General features: G+C 42.3%; 1 protein-coding gene across 4 annotated transcripts in view; it reads right to left on the bottom strand.

Annotated features, from left to right (window-relative positions):
• Positions 1–21,353, bottom strand: part of HRAS (HRas proto-oncogene, GTPase) — a 154,873-nt gene that overhangs the window by 13,662 nt on the left and 119,858 nt on the right. For 2 of the 4 annotated variants that reach the window (XR_003941950.1, XR_003941949.1), the window contains exons 4-6: positions 19,438–19,597; positions 19,157–19,281; positions 3,759–3,908 (exon numbers count right to left, since the gene is read on the bottom strand). Coding sequence is in view for 2 of the 4 variants with exons in the window: in XM_030201284.1 (XP_030057144.1) it covers positions 19,162–19,281; positions 19,438–19,597 (280 nt within the window). In the remaining 2 variants the exon portion in view is untranslated. The remainder of the gene's footprint in view (positions 1–3,758; positions 3,909–19,156; positions 19,282–19,437; positions 19,598–21,353) is intronic. The other 2 variants (XM_030201284.1, XM_030201283.1) reach the window with 1 other exon arrangement.

The raw sequence follows: 21,353 nt of genomic DNA on the forward strand, positions 1-21,353 counted from the left end.
CTGAGAATTTCCTAGAGGCCTTGGACTATCCGAATATAGATGAAAAGACAACAGTGGCAGAACAAGTTGACATCTGGAATACACACCTAGCCAAGACCTTAGAGAAAATAGCACCACTAAAAAAGGTCTTATGCCCCACTCACAAACGCTCACCTTGGTTTTCTCCAGAACTTCGGATCCTTAAACGCGAAAAACGAAAACTGGAAAGGAGATGGCGCAAATCTCACCTGGATGAAGACAGGCTAAACTGCAGGAAGCACATGGCAAAGTTCCGCCAAGCCTTAACAGCAACCAAAAAACAGTATTTCAATGCATTGCATAGGCTGCCAATTCAACCAAGCAGCTGTTCAGTATAGTAAACAGCCTACTGCAACCCCCACAACAAAACCAGCCTGCCCAGTCTAAACTGAACTGCAATAATTTTGCTGCATAGTTTGCCAACAAAATTAAAAGTCTCCACCAGGATTTACAGGCAATCCCACCCAGTGCCCAACCAGCCAACCAGGGGTGCACAAACTCGCCCCTTCCTAACAGAGACAGATGGAACACTTTTAACCTGACAGAGGAGAGCCTTGACAAAATCCTAAGAGACTTTCGACCAACTACCTGCTCCCTCGATCCCTGCCCATCAAAGATAGTGCAGCAGGCAAGTATGGGCCTTATAGAAGGCACCACAAAAATTGTGAACACCTTTCTTTCTAATGGGCAACTACCAACAGCATTAAAAAGGGCAGTGGTTCGTCCTCTGCTGAAGAAAAACAACCTTGACCAGGACAAACTTGAAAGATACAGGCCAGTATCCAACATCCCATTTCTAGGGAAACTCATAGAACAAACAGTCTGTGTTCAACTTAATGAATGGCTAGGAAAGAATAACTGGCTAGATCCATGTCAATCTGGATTCAGACCTTGTTATGGGACAGAAACGGTCCTCGTGTCCCTGCTAGATGATCTTCACAGAAACCAAGACAAAGGATTTGCCTCAATGTTAGTACTGCTAGATTTCTCAGCAGCTTTTGACACTGTGGATCATGATATCTTGCTAGCATGATTGACAGAAACAGGTATCAATGGAACAGTACTTGCCTGGTTCAGATCCTATCAGACAGGCAACAATCCATAATGATATCGGCTTTTTTACATTTGTGATTTTAGTTTAGTCTTCCTGTGCATCTTCCGTTTTCGTTGTGCTTTTTTGGTGCTTTTTACGGGAGATTTGGACTCTCTTTGCCGTTGTTGAGCAACTCATCACCACCATGGACACTGACCTGCGGGGTACCATAAGGATCGATACTGTCACCTATTCTGTTCAATATCTACCTCAAACCACTAGCTGAGCTGATTCGGTCAAGGGACACTCAGTTCTACATCTATGCGGATGATGTGCAGCTACCCATACCCATTGAACCTGACTTATCTACAGCCTTGAGTAAACTGAGCACTTGACTAACATCAATTCAAAAATGGGCTAAACACAACAAACTTTGCCTGAACCCAAGTAAAACCGAGCTTCTCTGGGTCCCTAACACAAGTGGATACATACCTGACATCAAAATCCCTTTTGGGAAGTATGAACTCCCCCTCAAATCACAAGTCAGGAACCCTGGAATACAGTTAGATTCAACACTTACTCTGATTCCCCAATTCCAAGCAACCTTCAAGAGCTGCTTCTACTATTTGCGACAGCTATGCTGCCTCTCTCCTTACATCGAGAAGGTAAATCTTATCCCAGTTGTGCATGCCATGGTAACATCAAGACTGGATTACTGCAATGCACTATAAAATGGTCTGACTACAAAGGGCCTGCACCAGCTCCAGTTGATTCAGAATGCAGCAGCAAGACTCAGAAGGTTGCAAGCGATGTGACCACATCACACTATTTTTGCAAAAACTTCACTGGCTACCAGTACAATACAGGGCTAAATTTAAAAATCTGATCTTCAAGGCCCTGAAAGGAAATGGCCCTGAGTACCTGAAGAATAGGATGACCCTCCACGCACTGCAAAGACACTAAGGTCCTCCCAAGGACTTTCACTAACTACACCCTCCCCAAAAGACATTACACGATGTGATACCCGCAAGCGAGCCTTCTCCGGAGTAGCTCCCACACTCTGGAATGCATTGCCTGAAAGGCTCTGCTTAACACAAGACTACCTCTACTTCAGGAAGCAGGTGAAAGCTTGGCTCTTCAACCAAGCCTTTAATAGAAGAAGTAACTTACTTGTTAGTCTCACCCACACACACAAGGATTGACTCGGGCTGCGCATACTGCAGTGGGACATGTTTATCCACTCCTACCCTAGCTGAGATAATATTTAACCATCTCTCTGACCTAACGTGCAACTTTCTTCAAATCAATCACCTTACTTTCTAATTCTTCCTATTTTCTTACTCATCTATATGTTACAACTTTGCCTTACCCTTCACTACCAATTATAATGTTCTAGTACATATTGTGTTGTCATTGCAAGTAGTATACTATGCCATACTTTGTATTGTTGTTCGAATATTTTTACTGCTCTAATTGCCTATTGCTCATGTTGGATCTATTCTTACTGTACACCGCCTTGAGTGAATTCCTTCAAAAAGGCGGTAAATAAATCCTAATAAATAAAATAATTTCCACTGTATGCTGTAATTTTTTAAATTTATTTCAAAACCACCAAATAGAAAAAATGTGGGGACTAAACATCCAAAACTATACTCATGTCCCAAACATTGATATCATAAGCAGGATTAATTTAGAGAAACACTTAGATTCTTCTGGGGGTCATCAGATTTACATGCAACTCACAGCCATATGAACAATCCTGTTCTATCGCTATAGGCGAAATGGTGTGGTGCAAATCCTCACAGAATCCCCCTTTCTTCTACTGCATACTCGTTCTCTTTTTTTGGTTTTTTTTGTTATTTTTACAGCTTTTATATCCCAAAATTGCACAATATAGCAAAAATATTTAAATATAGCACACGTGTTTCTTCACACAAACTTATCTTTTGAATGGCAGCAACTTAAAAACGTCAAGGAACCCCCGCCGACATGGCCAAGTTTCGCATTGCTTTATCAAGGAAGAGGCTCTCATTGCATCTTTCATATGCTCCTGCATAAACAAAATGCAGTAGAAGAAAGGGGGTTTCTGTGAGGATTTGCACCATACCATTTCGCCTATAGCGATAGAACAGGATTGTTCATATGGCTGTGAGTTGCATGTAAATCTGATGACCCCCAGAAGAATCATGTGTATACAGTCTCAGGAGAGGGGCACATAAATGGCAGGTGTCCCTTGAGATCTATATGAGTTAGTCCAGGATAAATCAGCAGCAACAGCAAGTGGGATAGGCCTAAGGAGACATACATGGGATCACTGGAAAGAAATATAACCAAAGTGAGGGTTAAATCAGGAAATGTTCCTATGCTTGATTATATGGTAAAGACCACAGCAGAGAACACCAACAGACTGGTTACCTCACAGACAGCCACAGATGCTGCCTGTATAGCACTACAGACCTACCAGGAAAGTCAGGAGGCACCAAAAGAGACAACAGAAAAGCCTTACCATGCAAGAGCGACTGGATGCTATCACGAAGGAACTTGGTGATGTCAGCCAAGCAAGAGATAGTCTAATAGGGGAAAAGCTGTCCTTAGAAGGATTTCTTGCTGAAGCAGGATAATTTAAAGAAAGAACAAATACTAGCACTCCAAAAAATAAATACCCTTGAGCAGGAAAAAAACTCTTCTCCCCATAGAGATTACTAACCTGAATACAAAATATGAGACCATCAAGCAGGAGTATGAGGACTTCAAGGCTGAATGTACAGCAGTCATTAAGCAGATAGATTTGTTCAATGAGACCATGGAAGACAGGGTGGAAGAAATGGAGTCCCACATTGAAGTACAGCAAAAACATCTGTATGAAATACAGAAAAATGTGTCAGTCTTGGAACAAACACCAAAAGGACACACAAAAAAATATCCACAAAAAACCCATACAAGCTGAAAAAAAAGGTGGTAAAAGCCAACCACAATGTCCAAGGAGACCAAAGTTTATTCTTCAAATGAGAAATTCTGACACACTAACCCAACACAGGCTGTGTTTTGACATACAAAGTTCTTTAAAGCCAGCAAAATAAATGTGGTCACACTCAAAATATCTTAAAAGATTGCTATAAAACTCACAGCAGCACAGTGCTCTGTGTCTCCAAAGTTCTGCATATACCAGGCCCAGGATTGACTACTACACCTGCCTACGACCACTCTGGTATTCTGTTGTTCCTGCGCACTCTGCAACGTCATCTGTGGTACTCTATTTTTTACTCAGCCCATAGCGGCACATGCCACGTAGGCTTGTGTTGCGTGTGCTCACGCAATTCCTGAATGCTCTGGCCGGATGTATCATTGGTAAGGCTTCCTTAACCTTTTTGCATCTCTCTCCCCTAATTCTCTTTTGCATTTCTTTCATGTGTCTTTCACCATGAGATTTCGGTGCTCTGGGATTGTTGCCCCTCCCAGCTAGATTCAACTCCTGTTCTCCCTTGTCACGAAACTTGGTTCATATTCCATGCACTGTTTCTCCCTCTACCCGGTTTTCATCCACTCCACCTTTGCAACTAGGACTCAAATTGTCGCAGTATCCGCTACAAATACCACATCATTCGTGATCTCATTCCAGATTATCATTTTGACATTCTGTGCCTAACTGAAACTTGGCTCACGGATTTGGACGTATCCTATCTAAATCAGTCTTCATCCAGGTTCACTTATCTTTTTCACAATCACCCCAACCGATGTGGAGGGGGCCTTACTGTTATATTCACGCATAATATTACTTACTTCCAAAAGGACATGCTGCACCCTCCTCCCATCGAAGCTCTTCATTTTTGCCTTTCAGATACTACTCAGCAGACTTTTTACTTATTTATCTCTTGACTGCCTCTTTTCAGTCCCTCTGCTCACTTATTATTGATGACTGTCTTAACAACACACATCCTATTATTTTAGGGGGCTTTAATATCCATGTTGACGAAGCTACCTCTACTTGTTCCACGGATCTTCTTACCCTTATATCTGATCTCAACCTTTTCCAACATGTAAAGGCACCTACCCATCGTGACGGTCATATTTTAGATTTAATTCTATCATTAGCTAACGATTCTAATACTCTGTGCTTGACCTCCATTCGTTCTATGCCCCAGTCGAACCAATCCTTACTCTTATTCAATCTAAAGCAATCTCCTTCAACTGATGCCGCTATTACTAACACATCTTACCATAGGGACCTCTTAAAACTTACTACTACATCACTTTCGGACCACCTCAAGCTAGACACCACTACTTTCAATGCGCTTTTTCTCTAGAGGAAATTGCTCTATGGAATTCTGATTTAAAGGAGGTATACAACTTATTAGTACCCTTAACCAACTACATATCATCCTACTCTAATTGCCCATACGAACTCCGGTATTCTTCTGATCTGTGCCTACACAAATGACAACTTTGACAAATCCAAGAGAAAATGACACTGTTTTCCTACAAACTCCTCTCTTCTTGCCTTTAAGACAACTGCTCGGTCATATAAACGGGCCATCTTTGTTGCAAAAGAAAAAAAAATACTACCCTACTAAAATTTCCAAAGCTCCTAACACAGTGATTCTTTACAAAACTGTTAGAGTTTAACCACTTACCATAAAATTTCTTGTCACACCGTAGACCCTCTACCCCCGGCCCAACTACTCGCTACACACTTTCAGTCTAAAATTACTACCCATCTCAAACATTTTAACGCCGGCATTGGCTCTGCTTCACCGCTACTTCCCACTATCTCAATACCCAAGTCTCCTCAGAGTCTCTCTGTTAGCACTTTAACTTCTGGGTTCCATCTCTGACTGCACTCTCTCAAATTGTGTCCCAAATGCAATCTACCTCCACCATTGTCAAAAAAAACACTGTTCTGTTTTTCTTCCATTTCTCCATTCCATGATCTCACTGTCCCTCTCCGCTGGAGAGATGCCTCATGACTGGAAAAAGGCTATTATTTATCCCAAAATAAAGGACACTAAAATCTCTTCTAGTGACCCTTCCAATTACAGTCCTATAACTAATCATCCATTCCTAGTTAAACTTGTGGAAACCATTGTTCATCAGACTTCATCATCTTAAGAAATATGATCCCTTAACCCCATCCTTAAGGCCTCCCACTGGCTGCTCTCTCTCATCGCATCACTTATAAGATCCTTCTACTTACCTTTAAAACTCATCTCTTCTGATCCTCCCTACCTCTTCCGATACGTTCTTCCCTATTTTCAAGCATGCACACTGATCTGCACAACTTAATCTTTTTACGACCCTTATCCACAGTAATTTTTCATGAGCATAGTCGGCACATCGTGTTCTCCTTCCACTGTCCCAAGCCATGGAATTTTTTGCCTCCTCATCTTAAGACAACCTCTGTACCACACTTCAAATGTGAACTTAAAATGTTTCTTTTTCGGGATGCCTTTCCTAACACTTCTGATGAGGCCATAGACATCTGGTAAACATTATCCCCTCTCTTCTGTTCTTTCCTTCCCTATCTACATTGTAGTTCCTACCTATCCTACTGTTGCTCGTCAGTCTTCACTGCTTCCCCCCCCCCCCCCCTTTTTTAGATTGTAAGCCGTCCGGATGGTTGTTCTGTTGGGCGGGAAAGTAAATTTTTATGTTTCAACAGTTTTTATTACTGCCAATTCACAATAATACGTACCCACCAATATAGGCAAACAGCAATTCAATTCAAATCATATGCAATGCCAGAAAGAACCAAGAAAGTAAATTTTTAACAAACATGAAACCTGCAGCATCAAGTATCTAATGCAAGTCATAAATGCTTAAATACGCAAACCAAATCTGCTAAGCTGTAGCTGGACAACACAGAAGCAACAGAGCTGAACCAGCAGGTAAAACTGGCATTACAGGATAATATAACTGCGCTCAAAGATCAGGTGACCCGGTTACAACAGGGAATGGAACGCTGTGCGACCATCATGGAACAGTGCACAGAGGTGATGGACAGTATGCTTAACAGAGGCATGGAACCAAGTACGAGCTCTGAGAGTAATGGCGAGGATGAGGGGTCCGTCAAGGACCTTGGTGGCACAATAGCTCAGGAAGTCCCTCCGCCATCACAAGTGGGTGGTACATCTGTGAAAAAGAGGGAGGATGTTATTGGGTGAGGACAATCTTGGGGCCAAATGTGGACCTCCGAGTGTCCAAGCTGTGCCATAATAATTGCTTTGAAGCATGACTGTAATTCTTGTTTCTTTTCCATTCGGCTGGAATACTTCCCAGAACAGCGTCCTATTTCTGCTTCTGTGTTGTGGGGATAGGAAAAGAAAGTAGTTCTTTGTGATCCATCCCTTTAAGGGTATCACACCTCCATGAAATGTTGGTACTTCATATGACAAAGCAATGGAGGTCAAATAGAGAGAACAGAGTATGTATTATGTAGATGCATTACCCAGATCAAGAAGGGACTATAGATACGTAGAGGTCCTCAAGCTCTTCTGAAACAAGAGCTATGTTAGATGCTGGAGACAGTCCACTAATTTATAGACATAGAGGCGTATTTTCAAAGCACTTGACTTACAAAGTTCCACAGTAACCTATGGAACTTTGGAAGTCTAAGTGCTTTGAAAATGAGCCCCATAGTAACATATATTTTATTTATTTGTTACATTTGTATCCCACATTTTCCCACCTATTTGCAGGCTCAATGTGGCTTACATAGTACCGTAAAGGCGTTTGCCAATTTCCGGTATGAACAAATACAGTAATGTTGTGGTACAATAAGGTTCGTGTGTACTGACACATTAGGGAATTGTAGGGAGGAACAGAATCGTAGAGAGGAAGAGTTATTATATGTCCATTACGAGCTTTGGTTTCGTTGTGTTGCAGGGTACAAGCATTTAAGTTGGGTCGGTAGGGTATGCCTTTTTGAATAGGTTAGTTTTTAATGATTTCCGGAAGTTTAGGCGATCATAAGTTGTTTTTCATGGCTTTTGGTAATGCGTTCCATAGTTGTGTGCTTATGTAGGAAAAGCTGGATGTATAGGTTGATTTGTATTTGAGTCTTTTGCAGCTTGGGTATTGGAGATTTAGGTATGCTCGTGTTGATCCTGTTGTGTTTCTGGTTGGTAGGTCTATGAGGTCTGTCATGTATCCCAGGGCTTTGCCGTAGATAGTTTTATGAACCAGGGTGCAGATTTTGAAAGCAATACTTTCTTTGATTGGGAGCCAGTGCAGTTATCATCGGACGGGTTTGACGCTTTCAAACCGCGTTTTTCCAAATATAAGCCTGGCTGCCGTGTTTTGAGCGGTCTGAAGTGTCTTTATAATTTGTTCTTTGCATCCCGCATAAATTTCGTAAGTGTGGGCAGATAAAGATCTGCATGGTCCATCCAGTCTGCCCAGAATTCAATCTGGCACTCTGCACAGGTTCCATTTCTTCATGATTAAATACGTGTATCCTTTATTTCCACCTCTCCCTGCAAATTTTGGGGCATAGACCATAAGTCTGCCTGCCACTGGTCCTAATTCCCAACTACTGGAGCTGCTGAAGCCCACTCCAGCCTCAATCCTGATCTCTTTTTGCCATTTACAGGACCCATACCGTAGAAGTCTGCCAGGCATTGGTCTTAATTCCCAACTTCTGAAGCTGCCATCAAAGCTCACTCGTCATATGGCCATTTAAGTTTTGCTTTAATTGGATTCCATTCTTTTTCTATATAGCGTTCCTCTGTGTTTATCCCACGCATTCTTGAATTCCATTATCATTTGTCTTCACAAGCTCTCACGGGAGGGCATTCTAGGCATCCACCACTCTTTCTGTGAAAAGGTATTTCCTGACATTGCTCCTAAGTCCACCACCCTGCAACCTCAACTCATGACCCCCTAAGTTCTATCACTTCCCCATCTCTGAAATACCTAGTTTGTATATAAATATCTTTTAAATATTAAAAGTGGCATATCACTAAAAGAGCTGCAGCTCATACAATAGGCTGCTGTTAAACTCTTACATAATTCTCAAAAGTTCGATCGTGCCAACCCTCTCTCCTCAAAGCTGAGTACTGCTACCAATTTCATTTCATATTCAATACAAACCTCCTTAACCTTTTTTTTTTATAAAGGTATACAACCTTCTGCACCTACTTATATTTCAAATTTACTCACTCCTTATACTCCAGTCCTGTAATTTACGTTCATCACAGGGGGCCCCACTACATCTTTCATCATACTTCTATATCAGATTTGATATTATTTGCACTACTGCCTTCTTCTACTTTGGGCCTAATGTTTGGAATACCTTACCTCTTGAACTTAAACTTTTTTCAACTTTTAAAAAGCTCCTCAAAAAATGGTTATTCCTTCAAGCATTTGACAACTGAACATCGCTATATTCTTCTCTTCTGCCTTTTCCTCCTTTGCTCTTTTCTTCTCTTCTGCCTTTTCCTCCTTTGCTCTTTTATCAGCTCTCTTGAGTTTTAAATTGTAAATTGCCTCAATGCCATTTTGGCGATTGGTGGTATATCAAACAAAAGAAAAAAAATTAAAATAAATATTCCGTTGATATGGAACTCTGTAAGAAGAGATACCATACTAAAAACAATACACAATGGAAGTCTCAAAGCAATAGCTACAGCATAGCAACACTAAACACTAATTGAAGAGAAGGAATAGTTGAGTGAAGAAATAAAATGAAGAAGAATAAATGATATCAATACCTACAAGTAGTAAGAAACTCCATGAGTGGGTTCCTAGACTGATATGTTTGGATTAAAGGAAAGAAAATTAACAGGCAAGACAAATTTTCCTTTTTTTTTTTTTTTTTGTTACATTTGTACCCCACACTTTCCCACTCATGGCAGGCTCAATGCGGCTTACATGGGGCAATGGAGGGTTAAGTGACTTGCCCAGAGTCACAAGGAGCTGCCTGTGCCTGAAGTGGGAATTGAACTCAGTTCCTCAGCTCCCCAGGGCCAAAGTCCACCACCCTAACCACTAGGCCACTCCTCTTCCTTTTAGTCTCCAACATATCAGTCCAGGACTTGTGGGATGTAGCAAAATAGTTCACAAACAGGATAGGAGAATACAATTATAGCCCAATAGGCTAAAATAAATCCATAGAATAGGGAAGCTCCAAGGAGAGCCAAAATGAAAATATAGATAGAACTCTGAAAGAAACAAGTTGGAGCGACTAAATCCTGCAAAGCCTAAGATGAAGGTAATGAAAAGCTTAGAAGGCGTGAGCTGACACAAAATCAACATTGAACATACTACTAAGAAGAAACCTGAGAAGGGCAGCCAAGAGAAACCCATTAGAGATATCCAAGATGCATGCCAAGCAAGAGCTTAAGTCTATTGTATAGCTGAAATAATAAAATAAAGCATAGGTGCCAATAAGACAACATCCACCTCACAGCGAGAGACAAAGAGAAAGATGAAGCCTAGATCTGAGATTAAGGCTGAAGGACACCAAAACACTGAGTGGCTGAAACATAGATAATTCTGCACATACCATGGAGGGTAGTACCATAAATACTGTGTTATTAACAAAGTAGCAGACATTAAGGGAAAAAAAATCTAGGTGTCTTGGAAAACAGCGAAATGAAGGTGACACTAAGAAACCAGAACACTTATGAAATAGAAAACACAACATAATACTGTTGGATAAAAAGCTGAAGGACAGCTGTTACGGAAAAAGACAATAGTGTACATCTGCATGAATAAAAATAACAGTGTGTAAAGAGAAGTCTAGATGATGTCACTAGAGGAAGGCTAGCTAATATGCGAGAAAGTATAGCAAATGACTCTAGGAGAAAGAGCACCAATTCCCTGAAGGTAAAGCTCTTGGGGGAAAAAGAAAATCATGCAAGGCTTAGCTTAATTTGGAGGCTGAAGTTACTTCAACTGCGAAAGATAGGCGACGGCTCATCAAAAATCAGCAGAGTCTGTAAAGAAAGGGATATCTGAACCCATAAGAAAGAAAAAAAAAAAAATAGGTGCTCCTGAAACGATTGTCAGCAAATACTGTGCTGCCCCCATTGAAATGTGAGCATATAGACTGTCTGTGTATATTAAGCATTGCTGTGCTATGGAATGCAAGTACCTGTGATTGACCCTGTCTGAACACATGTTCCATACTCCTAAGTGCCTTTGGACTTTTCTTGTTGGCTTGCCTGGCCCCACAGGAGCTGGCTCTGTGGGGGCTTGAGCACCCCAATATTGAGAAAATTCCTTGTATGTATTCAGGGAGGGGTTATTTCCACTGACCTTAGCACCCTCAATAATTTTGAAAAGTTGGCTCCTATGCCTGCTGGGTGAGGAGCTCATTTCCCCACCTCCCATTGAGTGTGTCTGTGTTATGAGGAGAAAGACAGCAGCGTGGCTGTGAGAGCCAGCATGTCTGAGAGGCTTAGAAAGTTCTCCACGCTGAACCAGTAATTCTGCTGTTTGTGCACTCAGCCTCACCAATTCATGATTTTTTTTTAACCATCTAATATAATAAAACGCACCGTGAACGTTCTGAAGACAACGTTCTGTGAAGCCGGAAACTTGAAGCCGGAAGCTTCAAGCCCTGAAGCCTTGAAGCCATCTGACGTCACTCCCAGTGAAGCCTTCAAGCCAGCCAGCCGTCTCTGCCCCGCCCTCGCCTCAAACCAAACAAATCGGGAAGCGAAGCGTCAGGGAAGGAGGCGGCGCTCCCGACGTCTAGCCTTCCCTTCGCTGTGTTCGGGCGGAACACAGCGAAGGGAAAGCTAGACGTCGGGAGCGCCGCCTCCTTCCCTGACGCTTCGCTGCACGAACCGCCACGGAGGTAAAGTTAAAACGAAGAAGAAAAAAAAAAAAAGGGATGCATGTATGCGAACGGGGGGGGGGGGGGGATGCATGGATGCGAAGGGGGGGGCATGGATGCGAGGCATGGATGCGAAGGGGGGGGGGGGAGAAGAGGGCGGGCCAGGCTGGGACATGGGAGAGAGAGTAGCATGGATGCGAGGGGGGGGGTCATGGAAGGGCAAGAGGGGACTTGCTGGAAAAGGATGAATGGAGGCGGCAGGGGACAGAGGAGCATGGATGGGTATGGATTAGGAGGCAGGGCACAGGGAGAGAGGGGAATTACTAGAAATGGATGAATGGAGGGGGCAGGGGAAAGAGGAGCATGGATGGGCATGGATTGGGAGGGCAGGACTCAGGGAGAGAGGGAAATTGCTGGATAGGGAAAAATGGAGGGGCCAGGTGACAGATGAGCATGGATGGGCATGGATTGGAAGGGGCAGGACACAGGGAGAGGGGAATTGCTGGATAGGGATGAATGGAGGGGACAGATGGGCATGGATGGATATGGATTGCAGAGCAGGCCTCAGGCAGAGAGAGGGAAATTGCTGGATAGGGAAAAATGGAGGGGCCAGGTGACAGATGAGCATGGATGGACATGGATTGGAAGGGGCAGGACACAGGGAGAGGGGAATTGCTGGATAGGGATGAATGGAGGGGACAGATGGGCATGGATGGATATGGATTGCAGAGCAGGCCTCAGGCAGAGAGGGGAAATGCTGGATAGGGAAAAATGGAGGGGCCAGGTGACAGATGAGCATGGATGGGCATGGATTGGGAGGGCAGGACTCAGGGAGAGGGGAATTGCTGGATAGGGATGAATGGAGGGGACAGATGGGCATGGATGGATATGGATTGCAGAGCAGGCCTCAGGCAGAGAGGGGAAATGCTGGATAGGGAACAATGGAGGGGCCAGGTGACAGATGAGCATGGATGGGCATGGATTGGAAGGGCAGGACTCAGGGAGAGGGGAATTGCTGGATAGGGATGAATGGAGGGGACAGATGGGCATGGATGGATATGGATTGCAGAGCAGGCCTCAGGCAGAGAGGGGAAATGCTGGATAGGGAACAATGGAGGGGCCAGGTGACAGATGAGCATGGATGGGCATGGATTGGAAGGGCAGGACTCAGGGAGAGGGGAATTGCTGGATAGGGATGAATGGAGGGGACAGATGGGCATGGATGGATATGGATTGCAGAGCAGGCCTCAGGCAGAGAGGGGAAATGCTGGATAGGGAAAAATGGAGGGGCCAGGTGACAGAGGAGCATGGATGGGCATGGATTGGAAGGGCAGGACTCGGAGAGGGGAATTGCTGCATAGGGATGAATGGAGGGGACAGATGGGCATGGATGGATATGGATTGCAGGGCAGGCCTCAGGCAGAGAGGGGAAATGCTGGATAGGGATGAATGGAGGGGGCAGGTGACAGACAAACATGGATGGCCATGGATTGGGAGGGCAGGGCTCAGGGACAGAGGGGAATTGCTGGAAAAGGATGAATGGAGGGGGCAGGGGACAGATGGCTATGGATTGGGAGGGCACGGCTCACACTCTCTCTCTCATATACAATGTCTTTCTGACTCTCACTCTCACACACTCTGTCTCACACTGTATCACATTCACTCTCTATGTGCCACACAGTCACTCACACACTCGCTTGGTCTCATACACTCACTCAAACAGAGAATCTGTGTCTCACACACACTCTCTCTCTCGCCCACACACACACACTCTCACTCACACTGTGTCTCACATACACACTTGCACACACTCTCATTCTCACACACACACTCTCTCACAAACACACTCACACCCAGACTCACGCTCTCTCTCACACAATCACACTTTCACTCTGACTCTCAAACAGTCACTCTCACATACACTCTCCCAAACATACACACTCCGAGGAAAACCTTGCTAGCGCCCGTTTCATTTGTGTCAGAAACGGGCCTTTTTTACTAGTATAATAATATTTACACATTACCAGCCAGGGTGCAGTTGAACTATCCAGCCTCTCCTCCATGTGAGAGGGGCTGGTCACAGAACAGACTCTATCCATAGTGACAGAACTCTTGTTCCAGAACATCTCAAATTTTGTTTTGTTTTCCTTATCCTGTGATTAACTGTATTAAAGAATAATTGGATTAAGAGTTGGAGTCTTCACTGGTAATGAAATACTATGTTTAGCTGCCTAATAAGACACTGCGAGATTCCTCTGCTGAGATCAGGATAGATACTGTGAGGTCAGTCCTAGGAGAAACTGATAAAAAAAGAAGTTTAGCTGAGAGAAATGAGGCAGACTCTAAATTAAAAAACAAACAAAAACAGCTGAATCAAGAGGCCAAGCTTAGTGGATTCAATATGGCTAAACCCAGCCAGATCAGAGAGGTTTGGCTGAGCCAAATATATGAAGCCAAACTGAGCCAATAGGTCAAACCCACCTGGGGTTGTGAGGTTACGCTCAGCTGAGCCAACAGGTCAAACCCAGCCAAACATGAATCCATGTTGCTAAAACTAGAAGAGTCTGCAGCATGCAGATTCAGTTGTGAGCATAAACTCATCTGACCCTGAGATGACAGGTTCAGCAGTATCTAACAGGCTAGGCTTGGAGTGGAGGAGTAGCCTAGTGGTTAGTGCAGTGGCCTGAGAACCTAGGGAACTGGGTTCAATTCCCACTGCAGTTCCTTGTGACTCTGGGCAAGTCACTTATCCGGCCACTGCTCCAGGTACAAAATAAGTACCTGTATATAATATGGAAACTGCTTTGATAGTAGTCACAGAAAGGCAGTATATCAAGTCCCATCCTCCTTCCCCTCCCTTAGCAGAAGAAGTTAGTCAGCTGAGTGGATGAGAAGATTTTGCCGAGTCCACAACATTAAGCCCTGCCTAAGAGAGATAGGCAGCTCCACTGTGCTATACAGATTCCTCATTTTGTGAGTTTGTGTGCTGTATAGCACCACTAAATCTGGGTGCAATACAGCTCCACTGGGACTGTGTCAGACATATTCTGCTGAGTCTGTGAAATACAGAACTGAGTCTGAGAATAAAGAAGTATAATTTGTGAAGGCTCAAACTATCCATCTAGGACAAGCTCCGCTGTATCCATGGTCATCATGTCAGATGAAAAGGAAGACAGCTGTTCAGGATACTGAGAGAACAGAAGGTAATCCGTAGACCGACTAATACTGTGAAAAGCATGCAAAAAAAAAAAAAGAACAGCAAGAAAGCAGTCGACCAGCAGCAAACATATGCAGAGGTCAAGAGAGTTTTAAAGACAGCTTGTTAACTTGTGATTGTCCAAAGAAAACAAAGTGAAAGCATATATCGATGCCAGTTCTTCTGCGCCTATCTATGAGCCTCTCAAAAATTTCAAGTGGAAACCATTTTTGCGAGGCTTATATTTAGGCACAGAAAATCAAGTGCCGATTGTGCTGACACTTTCGTTTTTGATTTGGACATGTGCACAAGAATCCACACTTACCACGAAACCTTGTGTGCATGGGTCCAGCATACTCCCACTTCCCCACTTGCTGATCGTTTGTTGTACATAAAATTTGCATGCATTTTACTTCCTGCATGATGTGGTATTACACTCATAGTAGAAGCCACACGCTCAGACATTTGTGCGCGGTTCTACTGTGAGCCTTTCTGCATATCCCTCTCTGTGAGCAGCTGTATGCCTGAATCTAGGAACAGGAGACCTACTGATCTTCAGATAATAAAATAGGTGGATTTGTCAGGTAACAGAGCAATTCAGGGAGCCATAGGCCAGCTGTTGCAGAGAAAATAAAATGACCTAGATATAAGAGGATAATCCACTGCAAGAATGAAAGGGGCAACATAGCTGAAAACCAAGATTCTATGTACATAGCCTGTTTTTTTGAAAGAATAATACTGGTAATGACAAAAATGCAAGTGCCAAAATATAGCCAGCTGGCTTATGCCCAACTGATGGCATTTGGGAATGCCAATCCAAGTATTCTATAACACTGCACCTAATTTCTGGGAATACTTCTGACCCACCCATGGCCACACCTCCTTTTGAGTTAATTCTGAGTTAACCCCTCCCCCACTCAAAACACACTGATTTTAGGAACTTTGTACAGGAAAACTTGCAAAACTAAGTACAGTTAACTGCAATTGACAACTGACTACTGCACATAAAGAATGATTTAGCTTCATTGATATTCAGATTTAACAGAGATAAAAGTAGTAGAATCTGTATCTGCTATTTAGCCACTCAGTTGTTGTTACCGTTAAGATGACTGCACCAGAAATAAAATAATTTAAAGAGTCCTTGATGTGAGGAATTAACAAATCAGATACTTGGCTGTGCTTAATAAAGAACAGAATCAATAACACTTGAATGAATCCCAAAGGAGAGACAGTTCAACTACAATATCAAAAAAATAGTCAATCCCAAATATAAAGTAGGATATATCGGGTGCCTACGGTCAACCACTGCATCGAGTTTAATCATAATTTCTCAGAGCAGTGGCTGATAATTGAGCAAGTGTCTTCATATTACCAGGGAGACCGGGACGCTTATTTAGCCTTATGTGAACAATATTGGATCTTTGAGTTAAATTCAATTATGCCACATGGATTGAATGAGGGTATCGAATGGAATGCTACATTTAACAGCCTATAGGCTTTTGGACTTGTGACATCAGATGATTCTAATGCATGATGGTTCTTTTTAAGGACAACTTTGCCACGCTGTGAAATTTCAAGATGGAAGACCAGTTGTGAAAGCTGCACTGGCGTCCCTGAGGAAGGGTTTGAATTTCTGTCGGATGTTGGGAATGGACAGTACCACAGGAACGAAGTTGGAAAGCTAAGTTTTGCTTCTGTCTTTTCTTTATTTTCTGGTGCAAATGAATTGATAGCTGCATTCATAAATTTTGAAGAGTGATAGCATTAAAACCTCAGGGAGGATAGATCGCTCCCATGGGGCTAGGGTCTGGACTATACGCGGATGCCTATGGATAAAATTATTTTTTAGGATACAGGATACACATTCACACCAAAGAGTTTTGTGGGACACAGAAAAATTTAAGTTATATTCACTCAGAGAGGTGTAGGGATGGAATTTTAGAGAGTATATAAAAAAACAACAAAGCAGTGGAATCAAATGCATATATTGGAACAATACCCGACTGATATATTATAAAATAAAAGAGGTTTGAATGGTATTGAATGCGCCTATATTATGAATTTTCTATACTAGTGTTTTTGGGATTTTGTATTAAGTAGGCTTATCTGGTAGTCTGTCTAGTATATTTTGTGCACACTTAGATATGCATCTTACCTGATGACACTTTTATTTTTTGTTTTTGTATCTGTGTAGAACTAGATTTTTGGAATAACGGTTCTCATCCCACTATTAGTGTATATGATATATTTATATACACTTTTGATAGGTATGTATAAAGAAATTTTTCCCCTCTTCATTGAATTGTTTTGATTCTAACTGTATTATCTTAACATTTCTTTGCGAGCTATAAATGTGATATGAGTAACTGCAGATGTTCTGATGAAATTTTACATGTGATGTTTTATGATTTTAATGATGATTATAAATAGACTCACAAATTTATGCGCGGCTGTAGATACAGCCTATACTGAACTCTCTTTCATGCCCTTAAAAATCTAAAAATAAATAAAATAAAATAATAAACATAATACAATTAAACAAAGAGACATTGGAGTGATCTCGTCTCTAGGCACCTGATATATCCTTCTACTTTATATTTGGGGATTGACTATTTTTTTGATATAAGGCACAGACAACACCAGAGCAGTGAAATAAATTAAAACGATACAAATGTAACAAACAAACAAATAAATAAATAAAAACAGGCTCACCAAATGCAGGCTGACTCCCAAGAGAGATGGTGGTGGCCTGGGAGGGTGGGGAAAAGGGGAGGTAGGGGTCTCAGAAACTTCTGCAATATAGCTCATTTTCATAGTACAGCTGCTTTTTTTTTTTTAAATCACAGGAGCTTATGTCAAAGAAGGCACCCCCAACTCAACTGAAACTCAGTTATTAAATTGGGTCAGAAGAACATGCCCAGGAGGGCACTCCCAACTTAACAAACATAGCTGAGGAGCTGGTTCAGGATAACAAGCCAAATAGGTACCCCCAAATCAACTGAGACTCGGCATAAAACTGGCTCAGGAGAACAAAACCTCAAAAGGGTAGTTAAAGCTCAACTGAAACTAATTAGAGACCAGGTCAGGAGCAGGGCTGTTAGCCCATCATCCACCTGCTTGGGAAATAGAAATACTCCAAGTTCCAGGGAGGCATGATATCCTTAAGGAGATGGATCACAAAGAACTACTTTCTTTCCCTTCTCCATCCACTGGTCAATGGACATAACCCACAAGACCTGGACTGATATGTTAGAGACGAAAAGGAAAATCTGTTATACTACTACCTTCAAAAAGTACACTCTGAAATAACCTCTGCAACATCTGGCAGGGAGGTGAATGGGTCTTTGGGTAACAGTAAGTAGGTAAAACCCTGAACTTTATCTTTTGGTTGGCTTAACAAAAAAGATGTTTGGAACCAATTGGCTGTTGCAACAGGCAAGACAGAACAATTTAAACTGATGCAATAAATTATCACTACCTCAGCATCTTTGCCTATATTCTTCTTGGCTGCTAGGCAGCACAGCAGGGCCGGCCCTTCAATTTGAGCAACTGCGTTTTTCAGCTCTTATGTGACCTATGCAAATGAGGCCCTGCAACGGATCTCTGTATATGACCCAACATCCTCCATATCACCCAAAGGCTAACCCCATACAGCACAGCAAGCAGCAGGATCCATTTCTGCAGAAACACATTAGAAACTGTAATTAGATTATCACCGCCTGAGAATATGTATTAGGTGTCATTGGTTAGTGTTCTGGCCACAGGAAGAGCTGTCTTATAACAGAACAGGAAAGGACAGGGCTAGGTTTTCAGATTTGCTGACATTATCAGTGGAGGTTTTCAGTCCAACTCATGTATTTCAAGGTTGAAGTTGCACTTCAAAAGCTTGCATTCATTCCAGTAAAGACGCTGTAGCTAATTCTCTGGAAATCCCTGTACTGCTATTCTTAACGTGCTGTTACTGCATTGCAATACTCTGGGTTGGCCCTTTAATGTTGATACAAAAAGCATGGATGACATTGCAGCCCATGCAATCCTGTCACAATATTACATATTAACCACCAGTGGATTCCCCTCACCTGTCATATCACGCATTTAACACATCCTCCCAAAACTTCCATATCCCTCTTACCTGGGTCATGATATCACACATTTACAGCTTAGACAGCTGTGACCACTTTCATCTGGGGGATTCAATTTGCGCAATTTGTGCTGACGGATCTCTCGGACTAATGTGTAGAAGGCATCTTCAACTCCCTGTAACAAGAAAGACTATCAGACAGCATAGAAAGACTTCTTACAGACCAATCCCACCAGAGATTCTAAATATTCTAAGGATTACGTCACCTGTATTAGCCTAATCATAAAAAGAATTCTTAACAAGGCCCAGAAAAATCATCACTATTTGCCTACCTGTCTGGTCTTTGCTGATGTCTCTATGTATGGGATCCCATAACTCCTGGCAAGGTCCTGTGCCTGCCGTGTGTCTACTGTTCGCACTGGCAAATCACACTTGTTCCCCACTAACACCATAGGCACATCATCCGAGTCCTTCACCCGTTTTATTTGCTCACTGTGAGGATAAACAAGTCTCAGTAAAGCCAGAGAGAGAAATGAAAGAAAGACAGAAGATACACTAGTCTAGTAACTCAGCAACAGTTGTCAATCTCTATCATGCAAGAAAAGTGGGCTAAATTCCAACAGCAGACTGCACACGCTGCAGAGACAGCACTCTATTTATAAAATGTATAACCTTAATTATCTAATAAATCTAAAAGGGTTATAATAATATAAATACATACATAATCAATAGAAAAAAAAACATTATACAATCAAAGTAAAATAATATAAAACTTTTCTTGAAATTAACATCAAATCCCTAGCTCAGTAGAGAAGGGAATCCTTGTCATGATGCAACAGAAATGCCTAGTGGCCAAACAGAGACCACATTATATTGTTAATTATGTTTTTATTGATTATGCATGTTGACTTTTTATTACCAGCTTTGGATAAAGGCGGGATACAAATAAAGTAAACAAATATGTTCCAAGAGGAGCTATGGCCCCTAACCAAGAGCTGTGAATGCAGTGGTTGAGCCAGTTGGAAAAGGATGTAGAAATAGGGGAAAAAAAACTCAGTAAGTTGTGAATGATGGCTCAAAGCACTGTAGTCCAATAGAAATCTGTTCCAATTGAGCTGGAAGTCCAAAGAAACAGGAAGAAACTCCAGGAGTAAAAAAAGACAAAACATTAAATGAAACGTATCGGGGTTGACATCAAAGAAGCTAGGGAGATGACCATTCCCTAAAGGATCATTCAGCTTGCCCTGCTCACAACTGTGTCACCAGGAGCCAAACCACAGTTATCATGTGATAGGAATATTCCACATAAACATGCAAACATAATTCCCACATGCTCATATCTTCATAACAAATTCTCACATTCTCATATCACCTCCCTAGCTCCTTTTTCTTGTTCTTCTCTAAAGCAGTTTCCTCATCTTTCAAAGTCTAGTCTGGAGAGTCACTTTGTTAGTCACTGTAACACTGTGTTATCACTACATAGATGATAAAAGCACTGGTGTACAGTAGTGTTTCTCAAATCAATCCTGGAGTACCCCCTTGCCAGTCAGGTTTTCACAATATCCACAAATATGCATAAACTTGATTTGCATACACTGCCTCCATTATATGCAAATTTCTTCCACGCATATTTGTGGATATTCTGAAAACCTGACTAGCAAGGGGGTACAACAGGACTGACTTGAGAAACACTGGTGTACAGCATTTAGTTTTATTGAATCTACAGTTGTATTCACTATATCTACAGTACATCAATGCTAGCATAAATATTATAAGGGGAAGGGGGGGAATGGGACTTGATATACCACCTTTCTGAGGTTTTTTTGCAACTACATTCAAAGCGGTTTACATATATTCAGGTACTTATTTTGTACCAGGGGCAATGGAGGGTTAAGTGACTTGTCCAGAGTCACAAGGAGCTGCAGTGTGAATCAAACTCAGTTCCCCGGGATCAAAGTTCACTGCACTAACCACTAGGCTACTCCTTCACATAGTGAAGCCTCCCATCAAATCTTCTGCAATGTCACAGTACATCAGTGCAACCCTTGCTGATGGAATCTCCTTTCAAGCTTATGATCGCATGTGTTCTGAAGCACTGGACTCAGATGGTCTTATTTTTTTGTGGCAATCACTCCATCACAGCTACTGTGGCTTAAAAAAAGATCCTCAGGTGAAGGATTTTCAATACTTTTATGGTCATGTCCCTGGGGTTACGAAAATCCAAGGGAACAGTATAGTAAGGGGTTGA

Source organism: Microcaecilia unicolor, chromosome 4 (genome assembly GCF_901765095.1).
Source record: "Microcaecilia unicolor chromosome 4, aMicUni1.1, whole genome shotgun sequence".
NCBI classification, from domain to species: domain Eukaryota; kingdom Metazoa; phylum Chordata; class Amphibia; order Gymnophiona; family Siphonopidae; genus Microcaecilia; species Microcaecilia unicolor.